Source organism: Oryctolagus cuniculus, chromosome 3, assembly GCF_051225735.1.
Source record: "Oryctolagus cuniculus isolate XC-2025 breed Fujian yellow rabbit chromosome 3, ASM5122573v1, whole genome shotgun sequence".
In the NCBI taxonomy this organism is placed as follows: Eukaryota; Metazoa; Chordata; class Mammalia; order Lagomorpha; family Leporidae; genus Oryctolagus; species Oryctolagus cuniculus.
In genome coordinates this window covers 117,073,078-117,089,104 of record NC_142869.1, presented here as the reverse complement: position 1 = coordinate 117,089,104, position 16,027 = coordinate 117,073,078, and the positions used below count along the sequence as shown (strand labels likewise).

The 16,027-nt window shown below is 45.2% G+C and overlaps 1 protein-coding gene across 7 annotated transcripts in view; it reads left to right on the top strand.

Moving 5' to 3' along the window:
- Positions 1 to 16,027, top strand: part of C3H2orf76 (chromosome 3 C2orf76 homolog) — a 93,047-nt gene that overhangs the window by 50,702 nt on the left and 26,318 nt on the right. For all 7 annotated transcript variants that reach the window (XM_070071021.2, XM_070071020.2, XM_089329332.1 and 4 more), the window contains 3 exons: positions 68 to 118; positions 6,451 to 6,488; positions 12,882 to 12,963. In XM_070071021.2, coding sequence (XP_069927122.2) covers positions 68 to 118; positions 6,451 to 6,488; positions 12,882 to 12,963 — 171 coding nt within the window. The remainder of the gene's footprint in view (positions 1 to 67; positions 119 to 6,450; positions 6,489 to 12,881; positions 12,964 to 16,027) is intronic.

The following is a 16,027-nucleotide window of genomic DNA, read 5'->3' as shown; positions in this document are numbered from 1 at the left end:
GCCAAAAGATTATGTATAGCCTATGAATGTCTATTAAAATATAGTAACCATAGTCTTTCTCTTTTAGATGTCCCTTTAAGGACCAGCCTGCCACCACCATTCAGAAATTATAAATATGGTAACCAGTCTTTTGTTTTCTTTTGAAATGTATATTAATATAATTTTGCATTAATTTTTTGTTGCTATGAATTCTAATTTGGTTTTTAAAAATGAACTGACTAGCTACTCCTAAAAACCAACTTGGAACTTTATGTAGGAATGTAGACATTATCTGTTGTCAAAGAAAACTTTAATAGCGGCCGGCACCGCGGCTCACTAGGCTAATCCTCCGCCTCCGGCGCCAGCACACCGGGTTCTAGTCCCAGTCGGGGCGCCAGATTCTGTCCCGGTTGCCCTTCTTCCAGGCCAGCTCTCTCCTGTGGCCAGGGAGTGCAGTGGAGGATGGCCCAAGTCCTTGGGCCCTGCACCCCATGGGAGACCAGGACAAGCTCCTGGCTCCTGCCATCGGATCAGCGCGGTGCGCCGGCCGCGGTGGCCATTGGAGGGTGAACCAACGGCAAAGGAAGACCTTTCTCTCTGTCTCTCTCTCTCACTGTCCACTCTGCCTGTCAAAAAAAAAAAAAAAAGAAAGAAAAAAAAAAAGAAAACTTTAATAGCAACATATTGGTGAGAAGTGGTATGTTTGGCAAAACTGTCTAAAATGGGTTTCTTTGCTAGGTAATCAGAGAAAGAAAAGTGGTAAAAGATGAAGACTTAAAAGAATAGGCTTAATAATTGAAATGCCAATGACTTGAGCATGTTCAATAGCAGTTTTGCATGTTGTGACTGGTGATTTAAAAATGCAATAATAAGACCAGAAGCTAGGTGTAATTTCCTGGGATAAAGACAGTACGGTTACTAACCCTCAGAGCAGTGACACTCACCAGACATCACTTAAAGTGACAATGCACCTAATAAATATTTCTGTTAATCAGTGAAGTTAATTTAAAGCATAAGATTTTTTTTTCATATTGGATCACTTTTTGGAGTGGCTATTCTTTCTGTTTTCATTTGATAAAGAGCATCTTATGACTTAAAACCCTTTGAAGACACAATCTTTTAAAAAAGATTTTATTTATTTTATTTATTTTATTTAGTTACTGACAATGAGAGAGAGGTAGAGAAAGGTCTTCTTTCCATTGGTTTACTCCCCAAATGGCTGCCAGGGTTGGAGCTACACTGATCCGAAGCCAGGAGCCATGTGCTTTTTCCTGGTCTCCCATGTGGGTGCAGGGCCCAAGCACTTGGGCCATCCTCCACTGCCTTCCCAGGCCACAGCAGAGAGCTGGACTGGAAGAGGAGCAACCAAGACTAGAACTGGTGCCCATATGGGATGCCGGCACTGCAGGCAGAGGATTAACGTAGTGCACCACGGCACTGGCCCCAAGTATATGCATTTTAATAACCAGAGACTAAGGGCTGTCATTGTGGTATAGCAGGTTAAGCCTCTACTTAAGATGCTGGCATTCCATATGAGTGCTGGTTTGAATCCCTGCTGCTCCACTTTCCATCTAGCTCCCTGCTAATGGCCTGGGAAAGCAGTGGAAGATGGCCCAAGTGCTTGGGCCTCCTCCCAGATGAAGCTCCTGGCTCCTGGCTTTGGCCCAGCCCAGCCCTGCCCCAACATTGCGGCCATTTGCTGAGTGAACTAGTGGTTGGAAGATCCGTCGCTATCTGTCTCCTTCTCTCTCTCTGTAACTTTGCCTTTCAAATGAAATAAGTAAATCTTAAAAAAATGACCAGAGACTAATTGTGAGGTCATGAGAGGTAGGCAAGCAGAAGTTGAAGGCGCTGAGTGTAAAGTACTTTGATTTACTGGACTTAAAGAATTTACATACACAATACTGAGTAAGAGAAAGGACTAAGCAATGCATGGTTAAGGCAAATACGAAACTTCTCAGTTGTGGTTATGATGACTTTTAGAGTAGAATGCCCTGAAATACAGCTTTAAACCTGAATCAAACTACACATTCCATTCCATTTCAGATTAGAGTAGTTCCATGTGGTTTCCCTTTTTTTTTTTTTTTTTAAGGTTTTTATTTATTTACTTGAGAGGTGGAGCTACAGACAGAGAGAGGGAGAGACAGGGAAAAAGGTCTTCCATCTGCTGATTCACTTCCCAAATGACAGCAATGGCTGGAACTGAGCAGATCCGAAGCCAGGACCCAGGAGCTTCCTCCGGATCTCCCATGTAGGTGCAGGGGCCCAAGCACTTGGGCCATCCTCCACTGCCCTCCTGGACTCTACGCAGAGAACTAGATGGGAAGAGGAACAGCTGGGACACGAACTGGTGCCCCTATGGGATGCTGGCACCACAGGCAGAGGGTTAGCCAGTGCACCCTGGCACCACCCCCATGGTTTCCCTTTGGCAAGGTGTGTGCGTGTGTGTGTCTGTAAGCCACTTCGTGTTCCATGTGTTTTTGAAAGATGAACTTTAAGGCCGGCGCTGTGGCTCACTTGGCTAATCCTCCGCCTGCAGCGCCGGCACCCTGGGTTCTAGTCCCAGTTGGGGCACTGGATTCTGTCCCGGTTGCCCCTCTTCCAGTCCAGCTCTCTGCTGTGGCCAGGGAAGGCAGTGGAGGATGGCCCAAGTGCTTGGGCCCTGCACCCGCATGGGAGACCAGGAGGAAGCACCTGGCTCCTGGCTTTGGATCGGCGCAGCGCACCGGCTGTAGCGGCCATTTGGGGGGTGAACTAAAGGAAAAAGGAAGACCTTTCTCTCTCTCTCTCTCTCTCTCTCTCTCTCTCTCTCTCACTGTCTAACTCTGCCTGTCAAAAATAAAAAAAAAAAAGATGAACTTTAGCTAATGAAGGCACAGAGAGTGTCAGTGTTGTGAAGCATCATCATGGTAGAGAGTATACCTTTTATTGTTTATTTGCTTTCTTAAAAATTTATTTTATTTATTTAAAAGGCAGAGTTACAGAGAGAGGAAAAGAGAAAGATCTCTTTCATCTACTGGTTCATTCCCCCAATGGCCACAAGGCTGGGCCAGGCTGAAACCAGGAGCCAGGAGCCTCTTCTGGGTCTCCCACGTGGGTGCAGGGGCCCAGGGACCTGGGCCGTCTGCTGCTGCTTTCCCAGGTGTATTAGCAGGGAGCTGGCTGGGAAGTGGGGCAGCTGGCACCCATGTGGGATGCTGGTGCTGCAGGCGGCAGGTTTACCAGTTACACCACAATGCCGCCCCTGATAATGTACCTTTTAGATGATTCCATCTTAGTAACATCCTTCTGTCCTAGTGTTTCTGTGCTATTCAGATGAATTGGCAGAAAAAGTGAGTACATTTGTCTATGAAGATGTTATCCAGCCACTGGACTTCAAGTAGCTCTTTGTCTGAGTTTGGCTCTTGGCCTCATTGCTGTTTTGTGTTCAGTGAGAAAAGCCAAAGTGTTGCCTTTTTCACCTGTCCTTGTCACCCAGTATTGCTCCATAGTCAGGGTGTCAGGGTCAAATTTCAGTTTCCATAGTTACTGCCCTGGGGCCAGGGCTTGGTTCTCTTGGCCACCCAGAGCCTGGGAGTTCTCAGAGCCCCTTCCTCCGGTATAATTGGGATCCATATCTATTACTGATTTGCCACGTGTGCTACTTTTCTTTAAATCCTTATTGCAAATGCACAAAGATGCTGATGGCTGTACAGTGTGGGGCTGCTAATCCCTGGGTGTTTCCTAAAGCTTGTGGAATCAGATTAAATAATGCATGTGCCAGCTCATTAAACGTTGCCAAATATATTGTTTTTATTTTTATAAGGTTGCTTCCCGTGGGGAATTTGCATGAAGGAAACAATGTCCACTGATGTCTTTGTTAATAACCAGGATTTTCTTTTTTGAAGAAGTAAAACCAAGTGGGGAGACAGGGACATTAAAGCGTCTTTTGCTGGGCTTGTCATTTCTCCTCTCTTCCCTCTTCTCAGGTCTCACCAATTACAGTCAAGGAATAAAAAACCCAGTGGAAATTTTTATTCAAGCCATTTTTTTTTTTTTTTGCTAAAAATGTAACCTTGTTATTTGTGGATTCACCAAACCTGTTAAAGCAAAGCTATTTCTAATTTAAAGGCTTATTATCAAAACATATAGAACATGATTAATATTTAATAAGGTCACACTGCAGTTTTGCAGGTGGATTATAACAGACTAGCCTCCTTTTATTAGAAAAATGGACTGTTGGCTTCTCTAAGTTGTCTCAGACAATAAGCTGATGCCTATTTTTTTAGTGAGGGTAAGAGTACAATAGATAATTCCATATAACAGATAACCCAAGAGTCACATTTGTTTTCTTATGTACACTGTAAGTTTATTTTGAGCAGTTGTATCATATTTGCAGTCCAGTTTGTGTATTTTGCTTAGGTTTGTTTTATTTTTTAAGAATTAATGGTTATAGTGTTACAATTGTGTTGACCTTTTATTTTTTTTTTTTATTTTTTATTTTTTTTTTTGACAGGCAGAGTGGACAGTGAGAGAGAGAGACAGAGAGAAAGGTCTTCCTTTGCCCTTGGTTCACCCTCCAATGGCCGCCACTGCAGCCGGCGGCTGATCCGATGGCAGGAGCCAGGATCCAGGTGCTTTTCCTGGTCTCCCATGGGGTGCAGGGCCCAAGCACCTGGGCCTTCCTCCACTGCACTCCCTGGCCATAGCAGAGAGCTGGCCTGGAAGAGGGGCAACCGGGACAGAATCCGGCGCCCCGGCCGGGACTAGAACCCGGTGTGCCGGCGCCACAAGGTGGAGGATTAGCCTATTGAGCCACGGCGCCGGCCGTGTTGACCTTTTATTAAAAATTGAAATAGATTTTTGAAAGCTGACAATTTAAAAGGATGGATAATTCAGAATATTAGTTTTTTTAAGATTGATTTATTTATATTTGAAAGGCAGAATTACAGAGTGGCAGAGGCAGAGAGAGAGAGACAGAGAAAGAGAGAGAAAAAATATATAGAGAAAAGTCTTCCATCCACTGGTTTATACCCCAAAAATGTTGCAACAGCTGGAGCTGTGCCTATCCGAGGACAGGAGCCAGGAGTTTCTTCCCAGTCTCCCATGTGGGTGCAGGGGCCCAAGGACTTGGGCCATCTTCTCTTTTCCCAGACCACAACAGAGAGCTGGATCAGAAGTGGAGCAGCCGGAACATGAACCAATGCCCTTATGGGATGCTGACGCTTCAGGCGGCAGCTTTACCTGCTATGCCACAGCACTGGCTGTTTGAATACTGGTTCTTAACTGGACTGGTACCCCATTTATATTGTGAAAACATGCAGTATAGATCTGTTACTGCCTTTTATTTTTTTGCTTTTAGGAATTGTAATTTTAAAATTTTTAATGGGTAAACATGTAACACTTGTATATTTTTAGGGGATCTAATTCAACTTTTCCTTATCTTTTCTTTGTGTTTGGGGTATACCAGCTCCTTGCTTCCAATTCTTTATGCAGAATGTTATTTTATGTCCTCATGAGGCATGAAGTCTCCCTACTGTGCAGTAAAAAAAAAAAAAAAGAAAGAAAAGAAAAGAAAAGAACCTGTAAGGTCTGTTTTCATAACATATTAATGTTGGAATTCGTTATTATAGTGTGATTGCTGGAAATGAATTTTAGCTTACGGTTGAGCGTTTATTCAGATATAATACACTGTAATCATAACACACTAATTGAATGGTTCAATAAAATCTAATTAAGGACTGGAACCTTGCTGAATTTAAACCTGTTGAATGGCTTCATCTCTTATGTAATTAAGGGCTGGTTATTGCAGAATTAGAATTTTACAAAACTGCAGCGAAATTACCTGTTGGAGAAGCACAGTGTACCTGACTCCAAGATAAACAGATTAAGGAGTGGAGTTGGTTTGAGTAAAGGAGATTAGTGGCCGTGAGCCTGTGCAGTATTTGAAAACCAGGAGGCAGATATGTTAGTATTCTCGAGGCTTTAGCTGCCTTGCTAGGATTACCAGTGATCCAAGATGATGTTTGGATTTGAGAGAGGTAACACCTTTTTCATCATGCTCATTTGCCCTTCTGTCACCATATCTATTCTGAGAGATTAGCTTAGATGTTTTTAAACTATTTTTGCTAGCATCTGCCTTAATTTAAGAATTTTTTTTACATTATTTATTCTTCCTCTAGTGAAGAGAGAGGGCTGTGATTTGCTTGTCTTCTAGGCTAAGGGGAGGTATGCTGTGTTGACTTCAGGTTGAGGTACAGACAGTTGTACCAAGAACTCAAGGCTTTAACCATCTTTGTCCTTTCACCTTCAATTTTAGCAATTTGCAGAAGTGATTTTTCTTTTACTGCATACCAGATTTTTAAGTCACTCTGGTCCTAAGGCAGAGACTTAAATTTCTCAATTTCACAGCCACCCTCCTACTCACTTTAATAATTGGAAATGAAATTTTAAGAATTAGCTGTGTAAAGACACTCTGCCTTTTTCTTCCAGATAAACTAAAGATTATTCATCAAGCACATAAGTCAAAGGTAAGTTCCCGATGTCCATTGTTGATCGAACTGGTGAATTAGTGAATGAACATATGTATGTCTAAAATAGTTTCCACTATGATAGTGTTTTCTATTTTGTATGCACCCTTTTACTGCCTTATTTTTTTAAAAAAGAATTATTTTATTTATTTTGAAAGATAGAGGAGTTACAGAAAGAAGTGGAGCGAGAGTGAGAGCGAGAGCGAGAGAGAGAGAGAGAGAGAGCGAGCGAGAGGTCTTCCATTCTGCTGGTTCATTCCCCAAATGACCAAAATGGCCAGAGCTGAGCTGATCTGAAGCCAGAAGCCAGGAGCTTCTTCCAGGTCTCCCATGCAGGTATAGGGGCCCAAGGAATTGGGCCATCTTCTACTGCTCTCCCAGGCCATAGCAGAGAGCTGGATCAGAAGAGCAGCATCCGGGACTTGAACTGGCACCCACATGGGATGCTGGTGCTGCAGGCTGGGGCTTTAACCTGCTGTGCCACAGTGCCAGCCCCATACTGCCTTACTTTAAGCTAAGTCATATCCCTGCTTTTAAAAAGTCTTAATTTATTTTTTAAGGATTTATTTTATTTACCTGAAAAACAGACTTACAGAGAGAGAGAGAGAGCTAGTCAGAGAAAGAGATCTTTCATCTTCTGTTGCACTCCCTAAATGGCCCTGACTGCCAGGGCTGGGCCAGGCCAAAGCCAGGAGCTGGAAACTCCATCCGCGTCTCCCAAATGCGTGGCAGGGGCCAAGTACTTGGGCCATCCTCCACTCCTTTCCCAGGTGCATTAGCGGGGAGCTGGATTGTAAGTGGAGTAGCTGGGACTTGAACTCATATGGGATGCTGGTGTTGCAGGTAGTGGCTTAACCCACTGTGCCATAACAGCAGCCCCTAAAAAGTGTTAATTTTAAAAAAGAAAAGCATACCATATATTGTTTATCAAGCAAATATTTACCATAAAATAAGTGTACAACTTAGTAAATTCAGATTCCATATAAAGGAAACCACTTATTAATGGCAGCTGAGTCTCTTTGTCTTAATTCTGCAGTAATGGAAAAACCAACAGTAGGTACTGATGGTCTGTGAGTTTTGAACGGACTCTGCGTGTGGAAGGGAAGGCCAGGGTGGTGGCTCTGGAGAGCAAACCTCCCAGTTCCACAGAGGGCACAGCCTGTCATCCTCAGTGCCGTCTCCAAACAGAGCTGTTTATTTTCATGTGTACCCTGTGTTCGCCATTCTGTTTATTGCTTTGTTGGAGAAATGTTTCTATGAAGCCACACTCAAAGGTGTGCTTCTTGTCAGGAAGGCTGATCGTTTCTTGTGGCTCTCAGTGGCCTTGGCTCATATAGCTGTAGCCTCAGTGAGGCAGCCTGCTCTGTCATATAAACCACTCAAGGACAGCATGTGCTTCCTCCTGTCCCGGATGCCATCACAGTGCCCGGCTCAGAGGCGTCTTTCCATAGCACGCTTTGAATGAAGTATTCACATATGAATTCTTTTTGTTTCATTCTGGTCTCGAGTCCTAGGTGCCCTCTACAAGCTTGATCAGCTTTCAAATGCCTGTATGCCACAGATTACAAAGAAGAGCCCGTGAGAGGCTGGCTGTGGCTTGTGGATTAGTGACTTCGCGTCTTTTGGTAGATGCAACCTTGACAAATGCTCACACATGTCTGGGGCTGTGTTGTGGAGTCTGTCCTTTCTGTGGGTACAAGAATGTGCCACTCCTGTGTGTTGTCACAGAGTTCATCCGTCTTTCTCTTCTTTGAGCAATGAATGTTTTTACTGTAGTTCCTGAACTGTAGAGAATAGGAACTGTGATATTTTACAGTGTACTATATATATAAATATATATACAGTATACTAAATATATAATGAAGTTAAAATAAGACAGTAAGCTCTTTGAAAAGCTTCTAAAACAAAGTGTGTTGTGTTATTGGCCTTTCAACATTGCATTCTTTTTTTATAATCTCCCTTCCTTGTTCTCTTCTTTCCTACCTTGCAGAGAGAGAAGGAAAGATCTCCCATCTGCTGGTTCACTCCCCAAGTGCCTGCAACAGCCAAGGCTAGATCAGGTCAAAGTCAAGAACCTGGAACTCCATCCTGGTTCCCGCTGTGGACGATGGGGACCCAAGTCCTTGGTCATCTGCTGCTGCCTTCCTGGGTGCATTAGCAAGAAGCTGGATGGGAAGCAGGGTAGCCAGGACTTGAACCAGGCACTCTGATATGGGATGTGGACATCCCAAGCGGCAACTTAACCTGTTGCATCTCATAGCCCACCCGGAACTTTTTAAAGTGCCTTCATATATATGTAGACCAAAGAAGTAGATTATAAAATTAAGATGTGGGGATGGTGTTGTGGTGCAGTGGGTTAAACCATCTCTTATGATGCCAGCATCTTATATGAGCACCAACTCAAGTCCTGCTGCTTTACTTCCTATCCAACTCCCTGATAATGTGCCTGGGAAGGCAGTGGAAGATGGCCCAAGTGCTTGGGCCCCTGCTCACTCACATGGGAGACCCAGATGGAGTCCAGGCTCCTGGCTTCAGCCTGGTCCAGTCCTGGCCCTTGTGACCATTTGGGGAATGAACCAGTAGTTGGAAGATCTCTCTGTCTCTTCCTCTCTAGCTATAACTCTGCCTTTCAAATAAATTAAGTTTTAAAAAATAAATTTAAGGTGTAAAAATAACCAAAAATAGGAGAATTCTTTGAAGAAAAATGAGGGTGATTAGCCTTAATATGGGTCTCACTGCATCATCAAATTACAGTAGTTAAACAGAGTGACAGTGTCGCCTGGACTGGTGGTTCAGTGGCACAGAGTGAAAAGTCCAGAGAAAGACTCGTGGCTGTAACGGTCCAGGCATCTGGTGTGTAGAAAATAGAGAATTTCAAGTCTCTAGAGAAAAGGTGAAAATTCAACAAATGGCGTTGAAACGGCGTTGAAACAACTGGGTGACTTCTAGAGAATGGTTAAGATGGATCCATGCCTTTTTAATTATGCCGTAATAAATCCCCATGGCATTAATGGCTTAAATGTAAAAATCAAACCCAGAGGTGAAGATAGAGATGAAACAAATTTGGGCAAGTGAAGAAAACACAGAATTACTAAACAATCTAGAGTGGAGAATATCTTTCTAAGTGTGATAGCAAACTAAGAAACCTCCAAATATTGATGTGTTTTTGCCTAATTTATTAACCTATTTACTCAACAGAAATTCACTTAGCATCATCTATTTAAAAGCAAAAAACAAAACCGCCCTAAGAGAAATCAAGGAACAAATGAAAAATGGGGATATTTCTCGGACTTACAGAACAGGCTTAATTTCTTTAGTACGTAAATATAATCTGTAACTCCAGTAGATACCATTATCCTACAACTCCATTGAAAGCCAGAAAACCTTCACAGCTGCAGTCATAAGAAAATACATGCACGTCAACACAACCCGTACTCTGCCTCGGCCACACTGGCAGACATCAGAAGGCTTTGGTAGCTCGCGCCTCTGGCACAGTTATGGGAAGCAGGCACAGGCATTCCAGTGACCCACAGCATGGTAATGAATTGGTGCTGCTTCGCTGGAGAGTGATTTGGCAACATCCGCCAAAGTTAGAAGTTGCATACTACTTGTAGAATTCTGCTTGTAGAAATTTACCTTACAGTTATAGCCAGTACATGTGCAATGTGTTGTTCACTGCAGCATTATTTACAGTGGCCAGAGCCTGGAAGCAACCTAAGTGTCCATCAGGAAGGACTGAGTGCGTGCGTGTCCCCCCCGTGAAATGCGCTCCAGCCTCGATAAACCATGGGACAGCTCTTATTGATGTACAGTGATTTTCAGCTATAATTATTTTTAAAGATTTATTTATTTGAAAGGTGTAGTTACAGAGAGGCAGAGGCACAGAGAGAGAGGGAGAGACAGAAAGAGAAGTCTTCCATCCACTGGTTCACTCCCCAATTGGCTACAATGGCTGAAGCTGGGCCAATCCAAAGCTGGAATCAGGAGCTTCTTCCTGGGTCTCCTACGTGGGTGCAGGGGCCCAAGGACCTGGGACATCTTCCATTGCTTTCCTAGGCCATAGCAGAGAGCTGGATGGGAAGTGGAGCAGCCAGGACTGGAATGGGTGCCCATATGGGATGCCGGCACTGCAGGTGGTAGCTTTACCCACTACACCACAGTGCCGGCCCCCAGCTGTAGTTTTAAGAGAGCAAAGTAAGATAAGGACAGAGCATATGACCTGCTACTATTTGTGTGAAAAATTTGCAATCACATCCCTGCCTGTGTTACACATACACAGTCTCCGGGAGGCTGCACAGGAATGGGGTTTTCCCCTTCTAGCCATACCTGGGAACTATAGAAAGTCTGCAAACAGTGGAATTAAAAATAGGTGTGTTGGGGCCAGCGCTGTGGTGGAGCGGGTAGAGCTGTCGCCTGCAGTGCCGGCATCCCATATGAGCGCTGATTTTGAGTCCCAGTTGCTCCACTTCCCATCCAGCTCTCTGTTATGGCCTGGGAAAGCAGTAGAAGATGACACAAGTCTTTGGGCCCCTGCACCCATGTGGGAGACCTAAAGGAAGCTCCTGGCTTCAGATCGGCACAGCTCCAGCTGTGGCCGTCATCTGGGGAGTGAACCAGCTAATGGAAGACCTCTCTCTCTCTCTGTGTGTAACTCTGACTTTCAAATAAATAAATAAATAAATCTTTTTCAAAAAGGTGTGTTTCGGCCGGTGCCGCGGCTCACTAGGCTAATCTTCCACCTAGCGGCGCCGGCACACCGGGTTCTAGTCCCGGTCAGGGCACCGGATTCTGTCCTGGTTGCCCCTCTTCCAGGCCAGCTCTCTGCTATGGCTCGGGAGTGCAGTGGAGGATGGCCCAAGTATTTGGGCCCTGTACCCCATGGGAGTGCCAGGATAAGTACCTGGCTCCTGCCATCAGATCAGCGTGGTACGCCGGCCGCAGCACACCGGCTGTGGCGGCCATTGGAGGGTGAACCAACGGCAAAAGGAAGACCTCTCTCTCTCTCTCTCTCACTGTCCACTCTGCCTGTCAAAAAAAAAAAAAAAAAAAAAAAAAAGGTGTGTTTCAGTGAAAAAAAATCCACACTTAATGTTTTCATAATAGACATTTTCCTTTTTGTAGGACTTTTTGAAATCCCCTTGTATGCACAATTTTAAAAAGGCTTTCCACCAAAACAGACCCATCTTTCAATTTCATTTCTTCATGAACTTGTTGGAGTGCCCTCCTGTGTGCTTAGAGAATTATGTATCATGGTTCACTATGATTTTTAATAAAGAGTTTTTTTGTTCCATCTGTGTGCCATGGTGCTCAGGCCCACGTGTTCCCTTGTGAATGAGTTCTGTGGGCCCTGGAGCATGGCTGCCAGCTTCCGGCACTTCTGTCTGGCTTCCAGGAGCCCTCTCTGTTGATTGTTTGAGCCATGTTCTAGAAATAGAATATGTCGCTAAACAGCTGCGTTCTGGTTGATAGGTGATACCGTGTGCCCTAATGGTGACCACTGTGTGCTATTACAGGGCAGAGAGCAGCTCCAAATGTTCTCCTGTACTTAGGATGTCTAATTGCATTTGTGGGTGTCACTGGAGAGAAAACTCAGCCACCCCCACACCCAGTCACATAGACAACTAGCCAGGTAGTATGACAGCGGACCAAGTGCTTATTAGCTTGGGTACAATTTTAGATATGTGGACATTTGACCCTTTGAGGAAAACTTGGTTCTCTGAGAAGTCAAGCGGCAGAACTTGCTCAGCTCCATTGCTGGGTAGCCACAGACCCTGGGCCTGTGCCTGGACCTCTCTGAGTCCTCCTGGATTATGGTGAGGATGATGGCTCAGTGACCACTAACCAGAGAGACCTGCTGTGTGACCGACACTGCATCTCATGTCATCATCACCATGCTTTTCTAGAAATGAGGAAAGTAGGTGCACTGGGGTGCTGTGGCTTGTTGAGAACACACATCTGGGTCCTGAGGGAGCCTGAATTTGAGTCCAAGTCTACTCCCGAGCCCTCTCTCACTTGGGTGTCCACTTAGTAGGTGTGCACTGTGTGTCTGCTTCTTCATGAAAGTACAGTGTGACTTTGTTTATTGCCGCAACTCAAAGTAACAGCTCTATGCCTTTGCAGAGTCTTCCCAAATCTGAGAACACTTCAAAACATGCACAGAAAATGGAACTAATTTACTAGTTTATTTTGGTGCCAAAAAATAGGGAAATCCACACATAAGAGAGGGTCTCCAAAAGGTTTGCAGGAAATACCTGTTATAAAAACGCTACGCATGGACTTTGAAAACTTTTTGCACCCGGTTTATTTTTCATTCCATTTCCCAACAGTCTTTATGTATACTCTTGTTTGAAACCCACAGAAGTGTTGATAGACATGGCTCTTCTTGCTTTTCAGACAAATGACCTCGTGCTGAGCTTGGAAGACGATGACAGACTCCTGCTGGAGGAAGGCAGCACTCTGAGAGCAGCTGGCATCGGTGAGCCAGGGCCCTGTTGCGGGAGGGGCCAGCGCCCTCCCAGCCCATGCCGCGAGGCCTGGCTGCCGATACCCGGACAGCTCCCCGCCGTCAGCGCTGTCCGTGCACGGCACTTTTGACTGCCCCGTCACCTTTCAGAGGAGGAGGACAGTGATGCCGATTGTGATCACTTGACCCAGGGCAGTAGATACCTGTTTTGCACATGTGCAGAATGCAAATCATGCACTCTAGAAGGCTGGCTCAGAATTCCTCTGAGGGTCATTTTCAGTGATTGGCAGGTGATTAGTACTGTGTGCTTAGGCTCACCAGCGTCACTTGAGCCGATGGTTTGTGAGAAATGGATGCAGTAGAACCCACGTGGAATAATGAAATGAGATGTTGTTTGTAGAACACGCGGCGTGGTTCCTGACGGTGATCCAGGTCACTCAGGACCAACTGTGGCAGGGAATTTAAGCTCGGGGCCTGGTGTGTGCAGATGACAAATGCCTTTCAGCCCTGAACATATGTGTAGCTCTGCTTTAAAGAACTGCTGTGTGACATATCGTGTGACCATTAGATGTCACTGTTATTCTACTTACAGGCAGACATACCTAAAGCTGATCCAGCAGCAGAGGTGGGCATGAGCAGAGAGGTCTGAGCAGTTGGAGGCCCTGTGCCTGTGATACAGCTCTGGGGGCGGTGACCAGGATGGGGATTCACAAATCTCACACCCAACAAAAGTATTCCTGTGCACCAGTCAAGGAACCCTTTAAAAGTGTGGGCCACATTGGAGAGCCTTAATGTTTTCTGACAGATGTTCTGTTGAGTTCCTTAAAAAATTTTTTTTATTATTACTTACATATTTGAAAGTCAGAGTGATAGTACGGGTGGGATACACACACACACACACAGATGCTGCATCTACGGGTTCATTCCCCAAATGGACACAACAGCCAGATCTGGACCAGGCCAAAGCCAGGAAGCAAGAGTTCCATCTAGGGCTCCCAAGGGGTAGCAGGGACCCAAATGCTCGGGCCATTTTCCGCTGCTTTCCCAGGTGCATTAGCAGGGAGCTGGATTGGAAGCAGAGCAGCCAAGACTCAAACTGGCTCTCTGATATGGGATGCCGATATTGCAAGGCTGCGGCTTAAGCTGCTGCACCACCACCAGCCCCCATTGAGTTCCTTATTCACACATGTCAGGAATTTGCCTTCAAATGACTCATGTGACTAACATGAATTATTGGCATGGATCTTCCCATTGAAATAGGATTTTAAATAACATGAGATCTTAAGACTTGTTTCCCGTGTATGAGTATACATTGATGCTAGACTTAGTGTTTTCCCATATTATGAATACCTAAGATTGTTGTTAGTGGAAAGCAGCTTTTAATTTGGCATTTGTGTCTTCAAATGCTGCTGTGTTACGGTGGATGGCACCTGTGCTATGGAGACAGATGGCACCTAGCAGCAGCCTGCTTGTTGTTGAAATACAAAGTTAGGATGACTGTAACAGACTGCTATTGATGTGGGAATTGACAGCTTCTTGGAAAAGACTGGAAAGTCCAGAAACAAACTAAGAAAAAAAGTAAGATTTCACAAGATGATAAAGTTAACTTTTAAAATAAGGAAAGAAAAGACTAGCGGAGCTGGTGTTGTGGTGCAATGAGTTAAGCTTCCTACAACCCTGGCATCCCATATCAGAGTAGACAGGTTCGAGTCCCGGATAGTCTGCTTCCATTCCAAAGCAAAAGCATCTGGAAAGCAGCAGCAGATGAGTGACCCAAATATTTGGGCCTCTGCCACCCATGGGGAGACCTGGATGGGGTTCCAGACTCTTTAAGCTCTGGGTTGGTCTGGCCCTGGCCATCGGGGCCATTTGGAGCGTGAAACAGTAAATGGAAGAATCTCTCTCTGTCTCTCCCTCTCTCTGTAATTTCCTTCCTTCCTTCCTTCCTTCCTTCCTTCCTTCCTTCCTTCCTTCCTTCCTTTTTAATTTATTGAAAGTCAGAATTACACAGAGAGAGAAGGAGAGACAGAGAGAGAGAGAGAGAAAGGTCTTCCATCCGCTGGTTCATTCCCCAATTGGCCGCAATGGCCAGAGCTGTGCCGAGCCACACCAGGAGCCAGGAGCTTCTTCCATGTCTTCCACATGGGTGCAGGGGCCCAAGGACTTGGACCATCTTCCACTGCTGCTTTTCCAGGCCATAGCAGAGAGTGGGATCAGAAGTGGAGCAGCAGGGCCTCGAACCAGCACCCATATGGGATGCTGGCACTGCAGGCAACAGCTCTACCTGCTATGCCACAGCACTGGCCCAGTTCCACCTTGTTGTTGTTGTTGTTGGTTTTTTTTTTTTTTTTTAAGATTGATTTATTTATTTCAAAGGCAGAGTTACAGAGAGTCAGAGGCAGGGAGGGAGAGAGAGGCCTTCCATCCACTGGTTCACTCCCCAGATGGCCGTAATGGCCAGAGCTGGGCCAATCCGAAGCCACGAGCCAGGAGCTTCCTCTGAGAAGATGGCTTGGGCCATGCTTTCCCAGGCCATAGCAGAGAGCTGGATAAAAAGTGGAGCATCTGGGACTTGAACTGGCGCCCATATAGGATGCTGGCACTGCAGATGGCAGCTTTACCCGCTATGCCACAGTGCTGGCCCCTCCACCTTATAAGTAATAAATACACATTAAAATAGACAATATTTTATGTAATATAATCTGGGGTTATGCACATTAAAATAGACATTATTTTATGCATAGAATCTGGGGTTAAGAATTAGAGTTCGGAGCCAGAATGCTTAGGTTAAAGACCTGATTGCGCTTCTTACTGTCAAGGTGACCTTGAGCAAGCCCCAGTTATCATGAGCCTGGCAACAGGAGGAAGAGTGGTGACTGCCAAGGGAGTTCTTGGGGAACTGACTGGTGGTGAGCACTCTCTCACCTTCCCTGTTTGCGAGTTACTGGTGTAGAACTTCACTTAGTTATTTAATTTTTTTATATTACTTTAAATTTATTTTAGAAGCAGAGAGAAGCAGAGTGTGCTCCCATCTGCTGGTTGGCTCCCCAAATGTCCACAATGGTCAGGGCTAGGC